Source organism: Pseudorasbora parva, chromosome 6 (genome assembly GCF_024679245.1).
Source record: "Pseudorasbora parva isolate DD20220531a chromosome 6, ASM2467924v1, whole genome shotgun sequence".
In the NCBI taxonomy this organism is placed as follows: Eukaryota; Metazoa; Chordata; class Actinopteri; order Cypriniformes; family Gobionidae; genus Pseudorasbora; species Pseudorasbora parva.
Genome location: NC_090177.1, coordinates 11,370,313 through 11,398,244, shown reverse-complemented (window position 1 = coordinate 11,398,244; position 27,932 = coordinate 11,370,313). Strand labels below are relative to the sequence as shown.

Genomic DNA, 27,932 nt, shown 5'->3' with positions numbered 1-27,932 from the left:
AGACGACACTCATGGGTAGATTAGATTTGCTGCCGCTAGGTTGCGTCTAGATTTCTAGGCTAGTTTCTTTGTTCTGTTTGATGCAAAATAAGATATTGCTGATCCCCACTGACTTCCAAATGAAAAAAATACTATGGAAGGCAATGGGGACCAGAAACCGTTTGGTTAACAACATTCTTCAAAATATCTTCTTTTGTGTTTAACAGAACAAAGAAACTCATAAAGGTTTACAACAATTTTGTAGGGGTGTGATGAGACACTTATCTCACGAGATGGGGTTCACGAGAACAAGACGAGAATTTTACATAGTATTTTTAAAAAATCCAAAATGATGAAATAAATGACTTGAAATTCAAAATTGTTTGCAGGTGCATTTGAAATGTTTTAACTAATCATCTTGTAATGAACGTCCTTTCATTTCTACTTTCTGAGTATGAATTATCATATACAGTAAAAGACAACAGTACTGTATTCTTTCCTGTATGATTGTCTCTTCAGACCTTAGAACTGCACATGAGCTTCTTTTGTTTCCCTTACTGAACTCCTTCCCACTAATTGATCATAGATTTTAAGTCCAAACAATAACCATAATCAAAGTACTTTAATATTCAAAGTGCAAATAGAGACCAATTTTTTCTTCAAGCATGATTACAGATACAGAGCTAAGAGATGGTGACAGCCTAAAGAACGCATGTTTTTCACAATGCACATCTACACAAATAGGCCTGCTTGTAGTATGATATTGTGGGATTTGTGTGAATAAAATGAAGCAACACTGTAGAATGTGTATTATAACAGTTCAGACATTTTGCCTTTATTGTAGAACAGCACAAAAGACCACACTTTACATATATTTAAAAAACGAAAAACAATTCAAAACACCCAAAACGCAGATATACAGTCATTTAAAAATGAATAAAAAGTGAATTTAATATTTATAAGAGTAATACTTGTAATAATGTATAAAAAGACAAATCATCGCTTTAATAAGCAATCCAAAATGTTCCTATCATGCTAATAAAACATGCATAAATAAAGCTTTCAAATACATTTTTAGAACAAACTAAAATCAAGAGATCAGCCTAAACCCTGAATGTTCTTCTCAGAGAGAAGGGTCGAAGCATACTTGAAAACACGCAAACGCTTCAAAATCCACAATGATACTAGATGCAGGCCGACAGAGACTGCGATATCATAAAAATAGAAGAGTCTTCCAGAGTATCAGAGCAAGAGCGAATCTCTATTTATTTTCGCCCTTTCTCTCTCGGCCTGCAAAACGCATCATCCATCCACGCTGTAGAGGGTTCAAAGTTTAAACAGCACCATAGTTTTTCCCCTGGATTCTTTTATACAACTTAACACCATCAAACACAAATTTTGATCCATGAGTATGACACCGATCGACATGAAGATTAAATGTTCGTTATAGCCAAACAAATGTATCAATTTACAACCAATAGCACTTTATAATATGCTAATAATCAGCCATTTTACAGTATATTCTTTGGCAACCTCCGCGTGAAATCGTATGAGGATAAGGAGATAAAAGCCGTGATTTCGAGTCAAACTAGATACCTTATCGAGCTATCATTAGATGAACACTAACCATCATCACAGTATGTCTGCTGAGAAGATCAAATGTCACACAGCCCTTTTGTCTTTTAGAAGCATTCAAATCTCAGGCTATGTTCGCAATAGCATACTAGAATACTACAGTCAGCTAATACTACAGTCAGCAGTATACGCATGTATGCTACATTGCATGAATGCCAAAATATGCAGTGTATAAATAAGAATACTATTGCAAAATGCAATGCACTCGACCCTCCATCTACAGGGTATTCAGGGTGCACCGCATATTAAATAGTACACTAGTATTTATTTCCGAATGTAGCCTTATTTCATTATTTCTGGCAGCACATCCCACCCAAAAACTTTGAACTTTTCACTTTGCACTTTATGAAAGTAGTTATTTTAGCCACAGGTCTTTCAAAAACAGTTCTTGAAAGATTATCGCTATCGAAAAACAATTATGATGGTAATATGACAGACTGATATGTATTCTGGCCAATTATATGACATTACACAATTAGTTCAAAAAATGATTTTTGTCTTATTTTCCAGTACAATATCTAAACATTCTTTAATCAAGATGCATTTACTTGAGAAGCAAAGTAAAATGTCTTGTTGTCTGAAAAATATGTCAAAATTAAGTGTTTTTTTTGTTGCTTAAACAAGAACAAATATCTTCCAATGAGGTGAGAAAAAAAAAAAAGATTTCCCTTTGAATAAAGTTAAGATATTTGTTCTTGTTTCAAGCATTAATTAATGTAATTGATACATTTTTCAGTATGCAAGACTTAATATCTAGAATGAGAATGTTTATACGGTTTGCAAAATTATGAAAGTCAATTTAACTGGACAGATATTGGTAATTATTGGCCATCACTACAGGACAGTGATTGGACAATAACAAAAAAACTAATCTGAGATCAGCAGAAAAGGCCAACAGGTGTTAAAAAGTCTGTTACTTATAAAAAATAAGAATAATGGTTGTGACTTTAACCATGTTGCTTTAAAAGAAAAAAATATATAAAACATAATACACTGTAAAAAATAAAAACGGAAAATGTACTGGTAATTTTATGCCAGTACATTATCCAGTAATTTTACAGAAATTTCCGTTAACCCTTAAAACACAAACTAATGCAATGTGCAATTCAAAATACAGGTAAAGCACCTGTAAAAAAAACAATACAGAAAATTCCTTCATATTTATACAGTACATTGTGCCCTATTTTTACGGACTTTTTTTTTTTACAGTGTAGGTTATATGAGATAGCTTTGTAGTCATTTGTGGTTTCACACAAAAAGCTGTAATACTGCACCAAACAGTGTAATAATGTGCTGGGACCCATTGAGAGGTTGAGGGCAGGAACATCAGGCTGTCCCGATCGGCTGCTGGGATTGTTTGAGAGCTTTAGATTGCGTCTCTTTACACTCTTGGATTTATTGTGTGATTTATGTGAAATAACTTAGGTGTATATATGGGTCCTTGGAAAATGAGAAAGGAAAGCCAGAAAGGAATCCTGGGATATGGAGTCCTTGAGGACTGTATGTTGACTCTAGACTGAGTGATGGATTGTGGGACCTGTAGTCCTGGTAGCTGGATTGTCGTTGGCATTTTCGAGCACTTAAAAGCTTTTCTTCTGCGGAGCGCTGAGTTTTCTCATTCCTCTTATCCTGCCGAGGAGTTCACGCACAAAGTCCTGGTGTGGAGAGAAAGACAGAGAGAGTGAGACAGACTGAATGTGGTAAGATTCTTCCAGCCTCGTCTGCTCATGTTTCCGCATCATTCATTCACTGTGTAAAGCCCGTGGCTGTAGGTCAGCAACAAGGCTGCAAGGTCTTTGATTCACAGACTATGTGCTTGGTTTGGACAGTGCACACACACACAATCAAACAAGCATGCATGATAGTTTAAGGGTCTGTGATTAGATTTGTGTGTGTGTGTGCTCTGTGTGTGTCCATGTCCTCATAAACCCTATGGACAAAATGTCCCCCACAAAGATGGCAATATCTGAAATCCTTGTCCTGGTGGGGACATTTTTTTTGTGAGGAAAACACTAAATTATAATTTATAATTTGTGTGATGGGCAGGATTCGGGGTAGTTAGAGTAAGGGGACAGAATATATAGTTTGTTCAGTATAAAAATGATCTTTGTCTCAATCAGTCTTTGGAGATTCCCGACAAAGATAGTGAACCAGACGTGTGTGTGTTTCTGTGTGTGTGTCCATGTAAACTCTACAATATGAGAACAAAATGTCCCCCACAAAGATGGCAATATCTGAAATCTTTGTCTGTGTGGGGGCATTTTTTGGTCCCCATTAGGAAAACGGCTTGTATATCAGACCTTTGTTGTTTGTTTTTTTGGAAATGTATGAATGCAGAAAGTTTTGTGTGATGGGTAGGTTTAGTATTAAGGGAGAGAATATACAGTTTGTACCGTAAAAAAATCATTACGTCTATGGAAAATCATGGGTGTAAATATGGGTGTTTATTCTAGACTAAAGGCATCTGTATCTGTGTGTGCGGGTCAGTGGGTTATTGTGCCTGCTGTCTTATACATTATGATTTTCATAGTGTTAGATGGATTATTTGAGCACACATGTTTTCAGGTCAGTGCACACTCATGTGAATCCACTAGTATGGCTTGAAGCTGTGTGTGTGTGTGTGTGTGTGTGTGTGTGTGTGTGTGTGTGTGTGTGTGTGTGTGTGTGTGTGTGTGTGTGTGTGTGTGTGTGTGTGTTTGTGTACTTGGAGTGACTCTTACAGCATGAATTAAAAGACAACATACAGATGTTAGCAAGTATATGGAAGCATACAGCTCTGTTTCAAACACTCACTGGCAACCTTCTTTCTTAGGCGGCATCTTAATCAAAATGCCTAATAAAAACGGTTTAGATTTTTCTTCCAAAAAAGGCAGCATTGCATGTATCCTTTATATATATTATTATATCCTATTATTTATATCTCCTAAAAAGCCTTTGAAGCTTTGTGAGTGCACTTATAATGCCTTAAATGCTGTCTATGTAGGGAGCTCACTGGGTTTTGGAACAGAGCTGGATGTTGGTGGCCTGTATTTTAGGTTATGACTTACATCAGTGGGTTTGTAGCAGTCTGACAGTGATTCCTGAGGGACAAAAAACAGAGGATATTATCCGACTGAGGCACATCAATGTCTTCAGAAACCTAAGCATTTACAGACTTAAAATAGACAAATACATGCACATGATATTAATTTTTGGCTCAGGCATATAGGGCACGTGTTTTCACTCTCAAGGGGGTGCTATAGTTTTTTTTTAATGTCTGTGTCAATAAAGGAGATGTTATTATTCAGATATTACATGAACATACTTTAAAGTGGACCTTGTTTAAGATACAAACTCCCTCCAAAGGGAGTTACTCTATAACAGTATCATTGTTTCTAAACTCCCTAAAATGCTTGAGCTTTCTTCCAGGAACGAGCACGCCACAATATTCCACATTTAAAGGATTCCTGCCTAAGGCATACTCAAAATAAAGGGGCAGGGCCTGGTTGAGTTGGTTAGTAGTGTGTTGAAACTCATGGTTATGGTAAGGGGCTTTTCCCCAAACACACTTAAAGCAGTTGACCAATCACAACACCCTGATCCAGCTGACCAATCAGAGCACAGAGCAGTGCAGCGCTTTTCAGAAGGAGGGACTTCATTGAGACAGGAACTAAACAGGGCTGTTTTTCCTAAAGCCAACTATGGCCGCAAGTTCCATCGCCACAAACACAATTCAAAAAGAACTTGTAACTATAGTTAAAGGGTTATTTCACCCCAGAATTAAATTTCTTTCATTAATGACTCACCCCAATGTCGTTCCACACCCGCAAGACCTCCGTTCATCCTCGGAACACAGTTTAAGATATTTTAGATTTAGTCCGAGGGCTTTGTCCTTTGAATGTAAGTGTATGCCCGCTTGCTGTCCACGTCCAGAAGGGAATAAAAACATCATCAGAGTAGTCCATATGTTACATCAGTTGGTTAGTTAGACTCTTTTGAAGCGTCGACAATACATTTGGGTCCAAAAATAACAAAAAATACAACTTTATTCAGCATTGTCTTCTCTCCTGCGTTTGTTTTCAAACCTCAAATAAAGAATCAAACGGTCGCGAATCAGCAGATTGATTCGTGATTCGTATAGCCAATGTCACGTGATTTCAGCAGTTTGCCAGTTTTACACGCGTTTCGAATCATGAATCATGACCGTTTGATTCTTTATTTTAGGAACACGGAAGAGAAGACAATGCTGAAAAAAAGTCGTATTTGTTATTTTTGGACCAAAATGTATTGTCGACGCTTCAAAAGAGTCTAACTAACCAACTGATGTCATATATAGACTACTTTGATTAAGTTTTCATTACCTTCTGGACATGGACAGCAAGTGGGCATTCACTTCCATTCAAAGGACAGAAAGCCCTCAGACTAAATCTAAAATATCTTAAACTGTGTTCTGAAGATGAACGGAGGTCTTACGGGTGTGGAACGACATTAGGGTCAGTCATTAATGAAAGAAATTTAATTTTTAGGTGAACTAACCCTTTAACAATGCTTTTGGGAAACGCACCCAGAGCATTACTGACAGACTGGGATGATAGGTGCTGCAACAGTGCAAAATGTGTTTAAAAAAAGAAATGTACATTTTTTGAATCAAGAATGACAACCTTTTCTAGTTGTGCCCAAAAAACTAAATCAAGACTGTAAAAAGGCATAATATGGCATCTCAAACAAATTTGAACTAATTTAACTGGATTATTTGAACGCCCCTTTCAGCAGAATGTGAAATGTACATTGTATAATGATTTGCATTCTGATAGATTTGAGAACATAATGAAAATGAGCATATATAGCTAGAAGAGTTTGCATTCATTTACAATGTTTTGTCAAACTCTAAATTCTGTGTTTAAGGGTCGAGAAAACTTATTATGCAATTTGACCATTTATTTATACGACAACAGTGTTTTGGGGGCCTGAAAATGCTATCTTTTGTAAACTATACCATTATCGTCTCTGTGTAAACTACGATAACGTGAACAAAGCAACATGTAGGTCTACTGGCCCGGCAGCATAATACACTGTTTTTATTTTGACGACATTGGAAAAACCTTTCAGTTTTTAGAGTATTGTTGTCATGTTAGCGTGCCCTCATAGGATAATGCATTCTTTTACAAACAGGAGTTTACCTGCAGTTTTACAGTTCTCTCATCTTCACTGTTCACCTCCAGGAGATCATCAATGTCTATCTCCACCTCTGGCATTTCCTCTTCCTGTACAAACAGATCACACACACAGTAGGTGACATTAGTGGAGCACATCCCACAAAGAGAAATCACAGATTAGATCAAATATGTGCCTGTTTTTATAGTTTTACAGAAACATCTGCAAACATCTGACACTTTAATGAAACCACCAAGAAACCTCCAAGTAATTAATTTTGTCCTTCTTCCAGAAATTTTTACAGATTGGATGGATGTGGTCTAGATAAAATCAGCAGCCAAGAAATTCTGAATTATATGTTCATCAGGGCCATTTTTGAAGCGAGAACATCAGGAAACACTCCAGTCACACGCTGAGGTTAATCTGAAGGGTCATTAAGCAGGACGCTGTGCCACTGTGATGACAGACAGAACCACACAGACATGATGAGATAAGGTCTATAAATACACTCCCCTGTTTAAAGGTGAGCGGAAGACGGGGAGCGATTTTCCATGTGGCAATCGCTTTGGCTTGTTTCGGTAAATGAGAGCGACGGAATAATGCACATCATCAATATAAAACCACATTTGTCATTTCTGTCAGTGAGTGTTACAGCTAATTCTGCATTTGCTTGACAGATCCAAGGACAAATCAAGGATTTACTGTCCAGATTTACTCCACTTGATCAAATGTGCATGAATGTTTTTTTTGCATGATGTATGATTTCATACACAACACGTTAGTACAATGGAAGTGATTTACACAAAAAGCATCACACCAATGCATTATTTTTAAGTATTTTGAAAAATATGTTTACTATATACAACAATTGTCATGCATGCATGTACACATGCTCACCGGCCACTTTATTAGATACAGTTCATCTGCTTCTTAACATAAATATCTAATCAGCCAATCACATGACAGCAACATTAGGATTTAGACATGTACAAATTAGCTTAGGCATGAAGACATGGTCAAGATGACCTGCTGAAGTTCAAACTGAGCATCAGAATGGAGAAGAAAGGTGATTTAAGTGGTTTTTACTGGTGCCAGACCAGCTGATCTGAGTATTTCAGAAACTGCTGATCTATTGGGATTTTCACGCACAGCCATCTCTAGGGTTACAGAGTATCCAGTTTAAATATCCAGTGAGCGTTAGTTTTGTGAGTGATAATGCCTTGTTGATGCCAGAGGTCAGAGGAGAACGGCCAGACTGGTTCAGCTGATAGAAAGACAACAGTAACTCAAATAAGTACTCGTTACAACGGAACTGAGGTCTGCGGAAAAGCGTCTCTGAACACACAACACATCCATCCTTGAAGCAGATGAAGACACACCGGTGCCACTCCTGTCAGATAACAACAGCAAACTGATGCTACAATTCATACGGTTTCATAAGAACTAGACAACAGAAGATTGGAAAAACGTTGCCTGCTCTGATAAGCCTCGATTTCTGCTGTGACATTTAGATGATCGGGTCAGAATTTGGCATAAACAACATGGAAGTATGGATTCACCCTGCCTTATATCAATGGTCCAGGCTGATGGTGTAATGTAGCCTAGAAATCTAGACGCACCCTAGCAGCAGCAAATCGAATATGCCGCGAGTGTCGTCTAGACACTCTCAATACACGTCTGAGCTGTTAAAACCAAACTCTGGTCAGGCCAATCACATTGTGTATAGAGTCGGTGGGCGGGGCTTAACATGATGGCAGAGTTGCGCTTGCGTGCTACTAGTAAACACAGAAGCTGGCGAACGGCGGCCTTTCGATTCGGCTCTGGCCGCTACTCTGGAAGACTTGGAGTTAAGCTTTTCTCTGAGAAAAGAACAAAGAACAGCACTGAAGTCATTCTTTTTAAAACTGAAGATGTATTCGGAGTTTTGCTGACCGGATACAGCAAAAGTTTAATCTTCACATGTTTACTAGCTTCAACTAGCTCCGCTTCACCTTCGTTGCTTTGGTTGGTTGTAGCCTTGTCCTATTGCATGCAGAGGGAGTTTGTAAGACAACGGTTTATTCCGCCCCTCAGATTGAGCCCTGTCAATGGTGAGTTTCCAGACCAAACATCTTGATATGGGTCTGGCTTGTCAGGCTAGGTGTAATGGTGTGTGGGATGTTTTCTTGCAAACTTATTACCAATTGAGCATCATTTAAACGACACCGTCTACCCGAGTATTGTTGCTGACCATGTCCATCTCTTTATGACCACAGTGTATCATCTTCTGATGTCTACTTCCAGTAGGATAACATGGCATGTCTCAAAGTCTCAAAGTTTCTTGAACATGACGATGAGTTCACTAAACTTAAATGGTCTCCACAGTCACCATATCTCAATCCAGTAGAGCAGGTTTGGGATGTGCTGGAACAAGAGATTCGGGATGTGCAGCCGACAAATCTACAGCAACTGTGTGATGCTCTCATGTCAATATGGACCAAAATCTTGGAATAATGTTTCCAGATCTTGTTGAATCTGTGCCGCGAAAAATTTAAGCAGCTCTGAAGGCAAAATGGGTCCAACTTGGTTCTAGCAAGGTGTACCTAATAAAGTGGCCGGTGAGTGAATATAGGAGAGTGCAAGAAAAAGATTTAGTGAGAATCAGGTCAAAATTATTAGTGCTGGTCTGCAGAGTTAATAAGGATGAGTCTCTGTGTGTGTGGGTTAAGAAAGCGTTGGTGGTTGAAAGGAAAATTTACTATATAGTTCATACTGAGAGGAATCTGACAATGATGCATTTAAAATGGCTTGTATACATTTTAAAGTGAGATTATCACAAAAAAAAAAAATATGAGTATTATTGCAAATGTTTTTTCTCAACTTCTGCATAGACTTAATGTAAATCTACCTGACATTTGCAGAAAGATTGTGACCCACTTTTACATTTTGTAAGACAAATACAAATGGATGCTGATCAATATTAACACTATAAATCTGCAAAAACAGACACACTGACATATGCACGATAAATGAAGACTTTGACAAATCAGTTTTCAAAGAGCACCACCATGGCTTCTTATTAGAGCTGTTTGTTAAAATAATGATCCAATCAGTCGCCTAGCTGCGGTCAGATTAGCTCATACATCATGCGTTTACACATTCACCATTACAAAGACTGTTATTTTAGACCTTTTGTTAGTGTGTGTTCATTCACGTATTGTAGAAAGGGGGTAAAAATGCCAGCCTCAAACAAGCTAAACCATCAGCAGATCAGTCAAGCTAGCCGCCAAGACATGGCCAATCAATCACAGACTGATCCCGACATCAATCAAGATCCTGACACAGATGCCATCAGCCAACTCAAACAACCATTTCATTAGTTATAGTCAAACTGATTCACCAAGTAGAAAGACACAGTAAGAAACCACTTTAAAATCACCCAGTCTACTCACAACATGATAAAACCACATTAACTACCTTGGCAACTACTCCCATTTTCTTCCAACCAACCAACCAAATGAAATAAAAATAATTAAATGATCCACGTGGGGAGCGAAGGCTGGCCCGTGGTCCGATCAAACAGACAATATACTGTTGCTCAAGAAGTTAATGCTAATGCTCCCCACGTGCATTAATGAGCCATGGCCGCCCATGAGCCTGTCACCAGTTTACCGCTGTTCCTTCCTTTGACCATTTTTAATAGATACTGACCACTGGACCAGGAACACCCCTGCTGGAACAAGAGCTGCAGTTTTGGAGATGCTCTGACCCAGTCGTCTAGCCATCGCAATTTGGCCCTTGTCAAACTCGCTTAAATTCTTACGCTTGCCCATTTTTCCTGCTTCTCACACTTCACTATAAATTATATATATGATTTTTTAAAATATTTTTGATTAAATATATATTTAGGATAACACTGATCTGTAACATTGAATTATTTATTGAAAATTATTATTTATTACCTATTGAAATGTATTTATTTGTCTTTCATATTACAGTTGATATCTTTCATATTGACAAGACTTCTTGTCCTTTTCAGAATTGCTTTGAACAATCATTAATGGCCACTGCTAGCCTAGAAATCTAGACGCACCCTAGTGGCAGCAAATTTAATCTGCCCACGAGTGTCGTTTAGCAACTCTCAATACCCTTGTGAGCTGTATTCCCCTAACTCTTGCCGGGCCAATCACATCGTGTATAGAGTCAGTGGGCGGGGCCATAATGACGATGGCCGAGTTGTGTTTGCGTGCTTTTAGTAAACACAGAAACTGGCGAACGGCGGTCTTTCGAATCAGCTTTGACCACGACTCTGGAAGACTTGGAGTTAAGCTTTTCTCTGAGAAAAGAACAAAGAGCGGCACTGAAGTCATTCTTAAAAAGGGAAGATGTGTTCTGACTTCTGCTGACCGGATACGGCGAATGTTTAATCTATCAACAAGCTCTGTTTCACCTTCGTTGCTCTGGTTGTTTGTAGCGCTATCCTATCGCGTGCAGAGGGAGTTTGAAAGACAACCGTTTACCCCGCCCCTCGGATTGAGCTGTCAATGGTGAGTTTCCAGACCAAACATCTTGATGTGGGTCTGGCTTGTCAGGCTAGGCTACTACAGTATAAAGCATTTTTCATTCCAGCTGTGCAAATATGCTTGCATATGTCTATTGTGAATGAAAAGCCCTGCAGGTGCATTCTGGGTAATGAATGTGTGCGCTGTCAGGCCAGAGAGAGCAGAATGAGTTCTTCCAGTCTGCAGAACCAGCACAGACACCTTCACTTGACCTATTTGTGCACCGTGCCTGATTCCACAGTCGACTGGTGTCTCATCTGCAAACACAAAGCCGAGGGAAGCAAAGCAATCTCTCTCCCTCTCGGAGCAGACAGGTCAGATCACTGAGGATTTCTATCAGAATAGCAAACAGCCGTTAGCATGAGAGAGGTCTTGCAGGCAAGTGCGAAATGTACACAGAAATGCCGACAGCGATGCTCAGAAATCACACACAAACTCCCACACACACAACATGATTTGCACACCAACATAAACAAGCAGATTGTACTGTACCGCGCACATATGTGCTCGTAAAATACCATGTGCATGCATATTCTGTGTGTTGTGGATGATTTATGATCGTGGTCTTTCGGTTTCAGTATTCAGGCAGAATAAAGATGATAAGAGTGCTCTCTAAAAGGCAGGAGGGACATAAACCCATTTTTAAAAAGGGGCATCAGCAGCATTTGTGGTTTTAGTGTTAGTGGTAGGATAAGACACGATCAAAGACAAAAAAAACAACTAATTCATTATATACAAATGCAATATGTTTGTCTAGTCCAGTTTTTGATTAGTAAGGGGACTAGATTTTAAACTTTGACCTAGTTTATAGCTTTTAATAAAGCAACATTTTTTAAATTAACTTGCATCATGCATTTTTGTAATCAAAAGTTTAAAAAAATGTTGTTTGGGATAAAGATTTTTTTTTTTAAAGGAGCCTTTTCTACTCACCAAAGTTGCATTTATTTGAAGGAAAATGCATTAAAATAGTAATATTGTGAAATATTAAAAGCCTTCTTTTTCTGTTTGAATATATACTATACTGCCAAAATTGACACCGCTCCAAATCATTAATTTCAGGTGTTCCCATCACTTCAATGGCCACAGGTGTATAAAATCAAGCACTAGTCATGCAGACGCTTCTACAAACATTTGTGAAAGAATAGGTCGCTCTCAGGAGCTCCGTGAACTCAAGCGTGGAACCGTGATAGGTTGACACCTGTGCAATAAGTCCATTTGTGAAATTTCTGTGACTAAATATTCCACGATCATCTGTTAGTGGTATTATAACAATGTGGAAGCAATTGGGAACAAAAACAACTCAGCCACGAAGTGATAGGCCACGTAAAATCACAGAGCGGGGTCAGCGCATGCTGAGGGTCACAGTGCGCAGAAGTCACCAACTTTCTGCAGAGTCAATAGCTACAGACCTCCAAACTTCATGTGGCCTTCAGATTAGCTCAAGATCATTGTGTAGAGCGCTTCATGGAATGGGTTTCCATGGCCGAGCAGCTGCATCCAAGCCTTACATTACCAAGTGCAATGCAAATCGTGAGATGCCGTGTAAAGCACGCCGCCACTGGACTCTAGAGCACTGGAGACGTGCTGTGACCAATCACGCTTCTCTGGACAAGTTTGGTGTGGAGTCCTGACCTCAACCCAAGATCACCTTTGGGGTGAATTAGAGCAGAGACTGCGAGTCAGGCCTTCTCATCCAACATAAGTGCCTGACCTCACAAATGCGCTTCAAGAAGAATGGTCTAAAATCCCCATAAACACACTCCTAAACCTTGTGGAAAGTCTTCCTAGAAGAGTTGAAGCTGTTATAGCTGAAAAGGGTGGGCTGACTCGTATTAAATCCTACAGATTAAGAATGAGATGAAAATAAAGTTCATGTGCATGTAAAGGCAGACAACCGAAAACTTTTGGCAATATAGTGTATTTTAAAAATGTAATATTTAAAATAGATACATATTAAAAACTTTGTGATGCAAAGCTGACTTTTCAGCATCATTACTCCAGTCTTCAGTGCCACATGATCCTTCAGTATATTAGAATGATTTCTGAAAGATCGTGTGACACTGAAGCATGGAGAAATTATATAAATAGACTCGTTGACTCTTAGGCCTAGTCCACACGTACACGGGTATTTTTATTACCGGAGTTTTTCCTCCTCCGTTTTAAAAAACAATCGCGTCCACACAAGCACGGTTTTAAAAAAAAATCTGTCCACATGAGAACGCAAAACTACGCTATGATTGGCTGCCTGATTTCCACATGGGTCCCATTCACTGCACCGATGCACATTGCACTGACTGAGGGATGCCATGGGCTCAAGTGAAACCCTTCTACAAGTTCCTTTACTTTGGACTCAGTGACAGGTAACTGTATACACAGGTGCAGGGCCGAAGTGGACTGTAATAGCTTCACACACTTGCTTTACTATTTTGTATTATTGCATTCTGGCGCCTTTGTTCTGCAATACATTGAAATAACTGAACATCTGTAGGATATACATGTGATAAGCGCTGTTAGTGGAGTCCACCGCATAGAATCGACTCACGTAAATCAAAAGGATATGTGGAAAATCTGACGTCAAACAAAGGAGAGAACGGTGCGCACTTCAATTTAAAAAACCGAAATCTCCGGTTTCACCATCTACACGACAACGCTGTAACCGGAGTTTCTAAAAATCTTCACCCTGGCCGGAGTTTTCAAAAAAGTCCGGTTTTAGTAACCGGATCCAGCGTTTGCGTGTGGACGAACAGCCAAACCGCGTAGAAAAAGCTGCGGTTTTGAAAATACCCGTGTTCGTGTGGACAGGGCCTTAGGCATTTGCCTAGTTAAATCCAAACAGCTAATTATTTTTTTGGTCAGGCAGAATATAATTAATATATTATAATATAATCAATTTATAAAAGACAAAAAAAATGTTTCTTACATAATTACATAATTTGATTCCTGATTATTGACATCACAAATAATCTTATAATTTGCATTTAAAATGATCTTTGTTTCAAAAGGGCACAATGCTGCTGCTACAAGGTCAGGTGGAGATTAAAATACAAGATAAACAAACAAATGCCGAGAGCATCGTCTCTAATACAAAACACAAGCACGCTGAATCAATACAAACAGTCAAAGTGAAATGAAATGCTGTGGCCATGATATCAGACAGACAGAGCCCTGAAGCGCTGAACATCAAAGACAAACCCCTTCCCCCTCGCTGGAGAGAAAGACAGCGGAGAGGGGGGTTGTGGGTATCTTTTGCAGACAGAGGCATATTAGCAGAACCCCACTGAGCTGCATGTAGAGGACACATCTCGCGGCTTCGTATGCCGGGTTGTGTGTCAGTATACGAGAGTGCCTGCAAAAACCATTCTCAGAAAACGGTCCCATTTGAATGCTGTGTTAGTGTGTGTCTCCATAACTGATATTATTAACAGGAGACTTTATTTAGTCACAATATTTGATAGATTGCACTATTTACATTTTTATTTAATTAAATTTTTATTTACTTTTTTTGCAATATTCATGTCTCATTATATAGGAAAAAAATCAAATTCTGCTTAAATTTGTGCTTTCGTCGCGATAAATATTTAATTCTTTAACTGTCTATGTATTTTTTGTAACATTCAACACCAAAACAGACTATAACGCGGTCTAAACAATAAAAAATGTAATGGGCTATCAATTCACCACCAATTAGTTTGATTTATTACAAGGTATACTAAAACTTTTTTATGTATTATGTAAAAGATGTATTAAAATTTTAAGCAAGTATATAATCTAGGTATAATTGATGTCATAGTTGAAATATTACTAATGTTGTTGCAAAGATTTAACCAAATATTGGGGTTAAAGGCCCATTTACACCAAGAACGATAACTATAACAATAACTATATTAGTGTCCACATCAACGAACAATGTCGTTCTGTTTATTCAAAGCTTACACTGCTGTTTTGTCGCCTGTCACTTTAAATGCTAAAGCTTTTTAAAGCAGGATTGGCTGTCTACGTTTTTATTGGCTGGAAAAAAAATCATTGTGGAAGTGATTCCAACTATCATTCTCTGTTGTTGTTAAGTTTGTGGTGTACTCTGCTATTCATTTACATTTAGGACAAATTTTAAAGCGACATCTTTATAATTATTATTGTCCTCGGTGTGAATGGGATTCAACTTTAAAAATCAGCCATAAAAAAATTAAAACGCGTGTTTTTTGAGCACTAACCATAGGATTAGCATTTTGTACAGCAGTGTTACTGAATTGGCTTTTACATCCCATCACTGCACTATTCATCCTTGATCACACAGAGAGAATCTGCATGCTTGCAAACTGCTGCACTGTGCCCAAAATAGACAGAATCCTCCGCAGAAAACAGCTTGGGCAGCGGTTTGTGACCGTCATTGATTTGAGGACTCAGTTAGACAGAGGACTCCATCATTAGCTTGCACGTATACCACCTCATCTTTGTGTTCAGTACGCTAATGAACTCCAGATGGACCTGTTTTACTAAGACAAAGCCCATCAGAGCTCTGACACACATGCAAATTGCAACAAGAAACGTCCTACATTTGTTCTTGTAAGCACAAATGAGGTGCTGAGAATGCAGAGATCATGATGTAGAAATGAACGCACACACAGTACATCTATCTTTGCGAGGGCATTCATTGACGCAGCTCCCTGAACCTTTATCCTAAACCTACCCTTAACCTCATTATAGCCTGTAAATATATTGTTGGTTTAACTCAGAAAAGTAAGTTACCTGGTTGCTTTTAGTACAATGGAGATTGGTTTAATAAATAGAAACTCAAAATACTATGTTATCTGAACTACATTCATTATGTAAATTGGTTTGACAAAAGAAAAAAAAGTTATTAAAAATCATGAAAAATATTTTTTACAGTTGAACCTTATCCCTAAAATCTTAGCCCTCAAACAAGCCTTTAAATGGGTCTCGAAAAGTGAGGACCAGTCAAAATGTCCTCACTTTACTGTCTTTGTCCTAACTTCGTTGGTCTAAAACTCAAACCGGGCCTCAAAGAGTGTTATACAAGTACACACACACACGTTGTGTCCATAGACCTAATGATTGTTTATACTGTATAAACTGTATACCCCCCCCCCCCCACACACACACACACACACACACACACACTAACCCTACGCCTAAACCTACCTATCACAGAAAACTTCTCAAAAATTGAGGACTTACTATGATTTAAAAGCATTTTTCCTCAAGGGGAACAAAAAATGACCCCACAAGGACAAGGATTCCCGGTATTGCCATCCCAGTGGGGACATTTTGTCCCCATAACATGACCAGGATCACACACACACTTTTAGTGTTTCTTTCTCAGAGGGGTGTTTGTGTGTGCATGCGATGAAATGCTGTTTTACTTGAGGCAGAAATTGATTCAATTCCCAGTTCAAAATGGTATACTTTTAAACCCTGAAATTGCCTGTTTTTCCTTTGTTTTATCATCCACTAAACGTGTCCGTATCCTTTTCTAATTTGTCATTCCTTCTCTGCCTTTCCATTAGTTTTCTCTCATCTTCCGTTCTAATTTATGCTCTAATTCCTTTCCCCAATCCTCTTCTCCCAGAAGTCACAGAAATTAACCTCAAAATATCCTGATAACGTTCCACCATATTTTCTTGCTCATCCTTTTCTCTAACTTTCACTCTGTTGGATACATTCACTCACTGTATGACCACCAAATTCATCTAATCCACGCTGAGCTGTCACTCATTCTGATCGGTTGGGGTCAGAGTTCAGCTGTGACTCATAGTCAAGTAATGCTATAAAGCGAGAGATCAGACGCTGCGGCAGTTTAAGATAATCTAAGGCTCAGATATTTGGTCAATGCATTTCAAGCACTGTAAATGCTTAAAGCATTCTTGGATTGGACTCAGAGCAGCCTTCAAATGGTTGCACTATTAAAACAAATGTCATTGTTCATATAGGTAGCTATTAACCAAGTAGCAACATGGAGCGCATGCCTGCTGCTATTAAAGTAGAACAATGACTCTAGAAGACAGTTTACGCGAATACATGATGCTACAGTTCCTCTCACAGCTGAAGAGGTTTGGCTGAACAGATGATGAAAATTGCTGGCATTGCATCATGAATTGTATTTTGACATACTCAGGAATGCAACAACACATTCAATCAAGTCTGCGTTGCTAGAAGCATTTACAAAACTGATACATGTGCATTCATTTAGCAGAGGATATGTTTCAGGCCTCGGGGTTTGGTTAATAATTCTCTCAAACTTCGAGGTATAGAAAACCATCACTGTCAGCAAGTAATCCCATGCTGACCTACTCTTCCTTAAATAGGTCTGTCTAAGGTGTTACCATCTTAACCCTTACGGCCATATTGCACAATAGAGATGTTGTTAGTGAGTTGCACGCAAATCCAATCAGCTAAACCTGCCAAACACTTTCCCTTAAAGTTAAAATATCCAGAAACCACTAGAACAGTGTTATATAGTTTGTTGACTTGTGTACTTGTATTATCCCAATAAGAAATAAGCAGTTTTAACCAGGACACGGACCGTGCATCGCCTATCAATACCATCATACCCGCGTTACCCTCGCTTTCCAGTTTTATTTTGTAGAAGCCTTGGAAACAAACACTTTAATATAATGTGTGTTTTATTAGACAGGTGAGCACCTGTTTGGAGACATTCATCGCCAGAAAATGAATCATTGTTATACAGCTCAACACAGTTAGTCTTATTATTTAAATCTCATTTTCTCGATTTACCGCGAATACCATGTTTGTACAAAGAGTAGCATTATAACAACTTTCAACACACTCAAATGTATCTAAAATGATTAAATACCCCACATACGCATGAGCGGAAGAAGCGGGAGCGCTCATCTGCGGCCGAATAAAAGCTCTGTGAAGGCGTCATCAAACTACGCCTTTGTTTTGAATAAGTGACCACTTATTCAAACAATGACATATTGTGATTTTAACTCATTTAGCATTGTGAGAGATATATTTAAGTAATATCAAGCAAGCAAACATGCTGCGAGTGAATATAAAAAGAGTTCCAAAAAAGATGTTAAAAGCTGCTAAGAAACGAAGTTAACACTAAATGGAAATAGTGACGTTATGTCCAATTGAAATGGTTTCTCAAACCAGAAATGGAAGTTATTTTGATTAAACATTTAAAAAATGATGTGCACAGATAAGAATTGTCAATTGATTTCATGATGACTACAACCCTGCTATAAGACAAATGCAACTATCTCACTACTCACTATTAGTCTTTTAATAAAGTAGTAACACTTTACAATAAGGTTACCTTTGTAAAGTGTTCATAAAGGTGTTTGTTAATGACCAATAACTCATTTACAAATGCATTATAAATCATTGATAAGCAGTATTAACTGCATGAATAAAAAAGGTGACTAACGCAATGCCTGCCAAATAGTGAGCCATTTTTAACTCGCATGTTATAAATACTTAAAGCTACACTGTGTGATATTTGCCCCCATCTAGCGGTGTACAGGTATATGACCATCCAGTGAATATTAGTTTCTGTTCCTCTCAATTCTGATTTCGTTTTAACTCCTACGGTGGCCGATTTAGTCCAAGATTAACATGGCAATCCCCCTCTTCACTTCGACACTGTGCCATCGAGTTTTAAAACGCGAAAGGCGAAGCTTGAATTTATGGGTATGTCCCTCTTTGGCTACTGTACTATCAAAATGGAGGGGCAACATGGCGACCGGCATTCGAACCCCTCACCCGTATGTATTTTCAATGGCATATTATAAACTTACGAGAATACTTTATTACTTGAAAGAAGTAAATAGACATTAATGAGCACATATATTTTTGAAAGAACTAAGTGTTTTTAGCTAAGAATAAACTAAAAAAGTTACACAGTGTAGCTTTAATAAATGTATTTATTCACACCGATTTAACCTATAATACCAGATTCCTGATCTTTTTCATGATGCAACAAAAATAGACTATCATGGTGAGACTTTAGGGTGTTGTATTTGTGGTTTTCTCATTAATATCTCATGACTGCCACTTTTCCTAAAATGTTCCTTACCTGAAGTTACTGTCTCACCCATGATAATCCACAAAAAGCTCAGAGCATAAAAACTGGTTTCTTTTTGGTAAAGATTAAAATATCAAACTTTATTTTGAAAAAACACAAGAGAACAATGATAACTTGATATTAATAATGAATATTCAAAGCCCAATATTAGTTAATTGTGAACCTTTGTGGACACTTGCGATCCATTCATGAATGTGTTACAAACATTTATAACTGGTGAAAGTGAACCTTAATGTAAAGTGGAAATCTGTACAGCTGTTCACTTCAGGAATCAGGAATCTGGTATAGAGTTAAATAAGTGTGAATAAATACATTTATTATTAAGTATTTTATAACATGTGAGTTAAAAATGGCTCACTTTTTGGCAGGCATTGCGCTAAAGTCACCCTTTTTATTCATGCAGCTTATCAACGATTTACAATGCATTTAGTCATTAACAAACACCTTTATAAGACCTTTACAAAGGGAACCTTAATGTAAAGTGTTACCAATAAAGCTCTAAAAGCACAGCTGAAGATTTTATCAGTGCAGCTGACACGCGCTATAGTTAATTCTTTTGTTTACATGCAGTCTCTTGCCTTCATCGTAACCTGCTGTTAATGGGTGGCCAGACATTGAGCTGTGAACGGGTCCTGGCAATGTGTGACATCCTTCTCTTGTTTATAGTGTAAATGTGACAGGCCGTTAAAATACACCTGAGTAAACACTTCTTTATTAGCTCGCATGCTTAATCTAATTAGATGACTGATCTTGTAGACAGAGTCCTATTTGATGTTATGATTAACGGCACAAATAAAATGCTGTGTTTGCCACAAATGTCATGTATAATATCAAGATATAACTCAACTGGAAACCAACAACATCCTCCTCTCTATTTTCAACACATGATGCACATGATGTTCGACTCTGAAGACTCACAAGATGCTGCTGGGATTGCGTTTAAAGTCTAGAGAGACCGTATTAAAGGTTAATTTACCATATGCTCACTTTAAAGAAGATACATGCAGAAAAACAACAACATGGCATTACAATAAGCCTATAATCACTACCCTAAAACCAACTGTTCGCAGATCAACTGTCCTCAGATCATATCTCTGTTTTATATATTAAAATAGACACTAAACCCATTTAATACAGAAATGGAAGGGTTTGTTTTAAAAAATGGAAAACACATCCAATACAAATATTACAATTATTTGGGGCTATTTTTGTATCTGATAGTGTTAAGAGAAACACAATCTTGAATTAAATGGTGGATATCTAAAAATATGTTACGTATATGTTGTATTTAATTATAATTAGTGCTGTCAAATCGATTAAATCACAACAATATTGTAACACAATTTTGTTTGTGTGTGTTTATGTACATATATAATGTATGTGTTTGTGTATGTATATATATATTACACTTACATACATAAATATATATCCAAAAGGTAAATTATTATAAAATACAGTAAAAAAAGGACATATGCACACATACATACATACACATACATACACGGTCACATACACATACACACATACATACATACATACATACATACATACACGATCACATACACATACATACATACACATACATACATACATACATACATACATACATACATACATACACGATCACATACACATACATACAAGATCACATACACATACATACATACATACAAGATCACATACACATACATACATACATACAAGATCACATACACATACATACATACATACAAGATCACATACACATACATACATACATACAAGATCACATACACATACATACATACATACATACACGATCACATACACATACATACATACATACATACATACATACATACATACACGATCACATACATACATACATACATACATACACGATCACATACACATACATACATACATACATACATACATACACGATCACATACACATACATACATACATACACGATCACATACATACATACATACATACATACATACATACACGATCACATACATACATACATACATACATACACGATCACATACACATACATACATACATACATACATACATACATACATACATACACGATCACATACACATACATACATACATACACGATCACATACACATACATACATACATACACGATCACATACACACACATACATACACGATCACATACATACATACACGATCACATACATACATACATACATGATCACATACACATGCATACACACACATACATACATACACGATCACATACACACACATACATACATACACGATCACATACACATACATACACACACATACATACATACATGATCACATACATACATACATACATACATACACGATCACATACACATACATACATACATACATACATACACGATCACATACACATACATACATACACACACATACATACATACACACACACACATACATACACGATCACATACACATACATACATACATACACGATCACATACACACACATACATACATACACGATCACATACATACATACATACATACATACATACATACATACATACACGATCACATACATACACACATACATACATACACGATCACATACACGATCACATACATACATACATACATACATACACGATCACATACACATACATACACACACATACATACATACACGATCACATACACATACATACATACATACATACATACACGATCACATACATACACACACATACATACATACACGATCACATACACATACATACATACATACATACATACATACATACATACATACATACATACACGATCACATACATACATACATACATACATACACGATCACATACATACATACATACATACACGATCACATACATACATACATACATACATACACGATCACATACACATACATACATACATACATACATACATACATACATACATACACGATCACATACATACACACACATACATACATACACGATCACATACACATACATACATACATACATACATACATACATACATACATACATACACGATCACATACACATACATACACACACATACATACATACACGATCACATACACACACATACATACATACACGATCACATACACATACATACACACACACACATACATACATACACGATCACATACACACACATACATACATACACGATCACATACACATACATACATACATACACGATCACATACATACATACACGATCACATACATACATACATACATACACGATCACATACATACATACATACATACATACATACATACATACATACACGATCACATACATACATACATACATACATACATACACGATCACATACATACATACATACATACACGATCACATACACATACATACATACATACATACATACACGATCACATACACATACATACATACATACATACACGATCACATACACATACATACATACATACATACATACATACACGATCACATACATACACACACATACATACATACACGATCACATACACATACATACATACATACATACATACATACATACATACATACACGATCACATACATACACACACATACATACATACACGATCACATACACACACATACATACATACACGATCACATACACATACATACACACACACACACATACATACATACACGATCACATACACACACATACATACATACACGATCACATACACATACATACACACACACACATACATACATACACGATCACATACACATACATACATACATACACGATCACATACATACATACACGATCACATACATACATACATACATACACGATCACATACATACATACATACATACACGATCACATACACACATACATACATACACGATCACATACATACATACATACATACATACACGATCACATACATACATACACGATCACATACATACATACATACATACATACATACACGATCACATACATACACATACACACATACATACATACATACATACACAAACACATACACAAACTTACACACATAAATACACACATTGATGTTAGATGTGATTAATCGACTTGAGAGCACTTAATTAGAATTATTAAAATTGAATGAATCCATAGTATATAATTTAAATAAGAACTTTTCTCAGGTGTGTGGCCTGTTTTGCTCAAGTACTCAAGAATAAGTGCTTATTTATCAATTTCCTTATTTTTCAAGAGGTTGGAAGACCCACAGAACCATTTTAACGAGATCAACGTTATTCTGCCTCACAAGTCAAGCTGTTTCTCTCTTTCTTGTCTCTCTGGGGCCAACACAGCATCAGCAGGAAAAAAAGCAAGCTGCCGCAGAACAGAAACACAGGGGGAGACAGATAGAGAGAACAAAAGAGGATAAGAGCAATAAGACACCTCACAGAGGTCAGCAGAATGACATTTTGTCATCTTGAAATGAGGACCGATGCTAAAGGATGCTACGCTTTACAGATTCCTTATATTGCTGCTTTAAAGAAGCCAAATGTAGGTCACACACACAGGCGACCATAATTTATCAACCTATAAACCCAAGGGGGCGATGTGCTGTAGCTTTGAGACTAAAAATCTTGGTGTGTGACCTTTAGGTCAGAACCCCACAAGAGCTGATTCAGGTATCGCCACTGTGCCCTTGATCAAGACATTTAACCGCAGGTTATTCCAAGAAGACTCAGCCAGTAATATATGAACTGTCCAGCAAAAACTGAAAATAACCAATCGTGTTGCCTGGATGATAAGTGATATGTTGGTGGAAATTATAAATATCGACTGCTGTTGTGTTCCGAAAGGGTTACATTCACACAACATGTAAACTATTATAAAACACAGTAAAAAAAATAACATAAAAAGGCAAAGTAGCTTACTGTAAGATGAACTGCATAAATGCTAATCAAAATGAATAACATATTATTCAATATAGGCTATATTATGCTATATTATATTATAATTTTAATTTGTTACTATTTAATAATAATAGTGTGAATATACAATCTGAATTACAAAATAGTATTTTCATTTAGAAACATACAAAATAAAAAAAATACAAAAAATATCCTAAAATATATTCACAATAAACTAAACTAAAATATAATTAAATCAAATTCTAATTATTAATAAATCCAAATGATATTACCTCACAGTCGTAAAGTTCGCTCAGCTGCTCAATGATCCATTCTTCCAGGATGAGTCTCTTCCGCAGCTCCTTTCTGTCGTACTTCACCGTCACTTTGCCCTGCTTTTTCTGCACCGGGTCATCCCTTTGCATCGGTCCGGCACCGGCGCAACCCACGCCGGGCTGAAAGAACACTCTGGCCGCAGCCGGGGGCAGCTCTGCGGTCGTCTCGGCGCTGGCGGTGGACATTGCGTCTGTGATGGCGATGGCGATGGAGATGATGGTGTCTGAGGGGTGTATGCAGGGACACTGTTTCTCACACCTGCTATTTAAAGCGCAGCGCGAGCATTTAAAGGACGCCCGGCGCGTGGGAGGGGAATGTCAAGCCAATGTGCGCGCTCGCGTTAACGCTGTGAGTGCCAGAACGCGCACAGTATTGGTGAAACGATGAAACCTCTGCACTGATTGGATACTTTGACATGTACCATGGTCTGTCTCTATCTATCTATCTATCTATCTATCTATCTATCTATCTATCTATCTATCTATCTATCTATCTATCTATCTATCTATCTATCTATCTATCTATCTATCTATCTATCTATCTGTCTGTCTGTCTGTCTGTCTGTCTGTCCTTCTATCTATCTATCTATCTATCTATCTATCTATCTATCTATCTATCTATCTATCTATCTATCTATCTATCTATCTATCTATCTGTCTGTCTGTCTGTCTGTCTGTCTGTCTGTCTGTCTGTCTGTCTGTCTGTCGGTCTGTCTGTCCTTATATCTATCTATCTATCTATCTATCTATCTATCTATCTATCTATCTATCTATCTATCTATCTATCTATCTATCTATCTATCTATCTATCTATCTATCTGTATGTCTGTCCTTCTATCTATCTATCTATCTATCTATCTATCTATCTATCTATCTATCTATCTATCTATCTATCTATCTATCTATCTATCTATCTATCTATCTATCTATATCTGTCTGTCTGTCTGTCTGTCCTTATCTATCTATCTATCTATCTATCTATCTATCTATCTATCTATCTATCTATCTATCTATCTATCTATCTATCTATCTATCTATCTATCTATCTGTCTGTCTGTCCTTATATCTATCTATCTATCTATCTATCTATCTGTCTATCTATCTATCTATCTATCTATCTATCTATCTATCTATCTATCTATCTATCTATCTATCTATCTATCTATCTATCTATCTATCTATCTATCTATCTGTCTATCTGTCTGTCTGTCCTTATATCTATCTATCTATCTATCTATCTATCTATCTATCTATCTATCTATCTATCTATCTATCTATCTATCTATCTATCTATCTATCTATCTATCTATCTATCTATCTATCTATCTATCTATCTATCTGTCTGGCCTTATATCTATCTATCTATCTATCTATCTATCTATCTATCTATCTATCTATCTATCTATCTATCTATCTATCTATCTATCTATCTATCTATCTATCTATCTATCTATCTATCTATCTGTCTGTCTGTCCTTATATCTATCTATCTATCTATCTATCTATCTATCTATCTGTCTATCTATCTATCTATCTATCTATCTATCTATCTATCTATCTATCTATCTATCTATCTATCTATCTATCTATCTATCTATCTATCTATCTATCTATCTATCTATCTATCTATCTGTCTGTCTGTCCTTATATCTATCTATCTATCTATCTATCTATCTATCTATCTATCTATCTATCTATCTATCTATCTATCTATCTATCTATCTATCTATCTATCTATCTATCTATCTATCTATCTATCTATCTATCTATCTATCTATCTATCTATCTATCTATCTATCTATCTATCTATCTGTCAATACAACACAGTAAAATACAGAACATTACAATGTAATATGCAGTACACTGAGTTCGTTTTTTTTTTGAGGATGAAAATTACATTTTCATTCTTTAAAATAAGTTTGCTATTGGTTTGCTATTTTGCTTCATAATTATTTATATGGAGGCCAATGTACTTCATTACAGTAAAGCTCAATACAATATGATACAAAATATGACACTGCAGAATACACATGCAGGTGGAGTATAAGTAAAACAAAGGAAAACAGGTAAAACGTGTCACACACACGCGATTCCTGTTAAACCTGGTGGACAGAAATCAAATGCATATTGTCACCTAACTCAGAGAAAGAGCTGTCTGTGTTATATGTCTGTTATGTTGATGCAGATGTTTGTATACTTGTATGTTGGAGGGGAGCTGAGGTCGGAGCTGAGGACACTGAGGAGGAGAGAAAGTGTTCAGGGCTTATGTAACGTAATGAAACTCTCACTAATGAGATGGCCCATTCCCAAAACAGCAGTGCTGCTCTAGAAAGAGAACACGAGAGACTGAGGGAGAGATTTAGTACCTTCATGTTCTCATTTATCTACGGCTTCCCAATAACCATGTGGGATGCCTGATGTGTGTAAGCAGCCAGGATGATGGATTGGTAGACATAAAGTTTGGGGTGCGTGGATTAGAGGTTATCCGGGGATATTCAATATTAAATCATCCAATCCAAAAATACACGGCTTATTGTTCTGTTTTGTACATTCTGTGTTAAGCTGAGCAGAACAATACTTTGAAGTATTTTTTATATATTTTTATGCAACAGAGATATATCAAAATATGTCACACCCATACCCATACCCTTTACATGTTTTGAAGTTGTGAAAGTGTACTGTAAATTGGTGCCACCCTCTGGATATGTCATAATATTACATGAAAAACACATGAACTTGTAGGTTAGGTCATTCAAGGATACAGTGTGTAGACTACTCAAAAGGCCAGCTTTACAATGTAAAAAATCCTAAAACAATGGGATAAAGTAGTATTTACAAATTGAAGAGCACATATAAAAAGACTTAGCCTATATATCTCAAATTTCTCAAAAGATCACCCTGTTATCTAAGGAAATCAGAATTGTATTAATCAACAAATAACATGAAGGTACCCCTAGATGGCAACACATTCACGTAAGTGCATGCTAAGTGTCTTAATTAAAAATATATTTAGTATATTTATAGATATTAAAATGTTTTATTAAAATATAAAATCCATTATAGTAGCCTAAATAAATTAATAAATAACAATTATTATGTATTAAAAATAAACCGCAGAATAATTGTGGAAAATATTATAATTAATGTTAATAATTAAAAAAATATTGTAATTATACTATTAAAATATGTTAATATAAAATATTATAATTAAAATATTATATATATTTAGCCTAAATAAATATCAATTATAATATAATAAATATAAACGGAGGAATAATTGTAGAAAATATATTTAAAGTATATAATTATAATTATAAAATATTTACTTAGTACAAATAATTGTTCACAAAAT

General features: G+C 36.7%; 2 protein-coding genes across 2 annotated transcripts in view; one reads left to right on the top strand and one right to left on the bottom strand.

Moving 5' to 3' along the window:
• Window positions 1–27,932, top strand: part of map7b (microtubule-associated protein 7b) — a 95,645-nt gene that overhangs the window by 11,207 nt on the left and 56,506 nt on the right. The window lies entirely within an intron of this gene.
• On the bottom strand, window positions 786–24,856 carry ppp1r14c (protein phosphatase 1, regulatory (inhibitor) subunit 14C). Its single transcript, XM_067445596.1, has 4 exons — window positions 24,539–24,856; window positions 6,774–6,857; window positions 4,662–4,694; window positions 786–3,269 (listed from the first exon to the last, which is right to left on the bottom strand). Exons 1-4 carry the CDS (start codon window positions 24,764–24,766, stop codon window positions 3,195–3,197), a joined length of 420 nt encoding a protein of 139 aa, XP_067301697.1. The 5' UTR covers window positions 24,767–24,856; the 3' UTR covers window positions 786–3,194.

Bases quoted from the DNA above. Each gene is read 5' to 3' on its own strand.
- ppp1r14c (XM_067445596.1), bottom strand. From the start codon at position 24,766: ATGTCCACCGCCAGCGCCGAGACGACCGCAGAGCTGCCCCCGGCTGCG. The intron at 6,858-24,538 runs GTAATATCATTT...CTGTTTGTACAG, and splicing joins GCGAACTTTACGACTGTGAG to GAAGAGGAAATGCCAGAGGT. The intron at 3,270-4,661 runs GTAAGTCATAAC...TCTCCACACCAG, and splicing joins ACTGCTACAAACCCACTGAT to GACTTTGTGCGTGAACTCCT.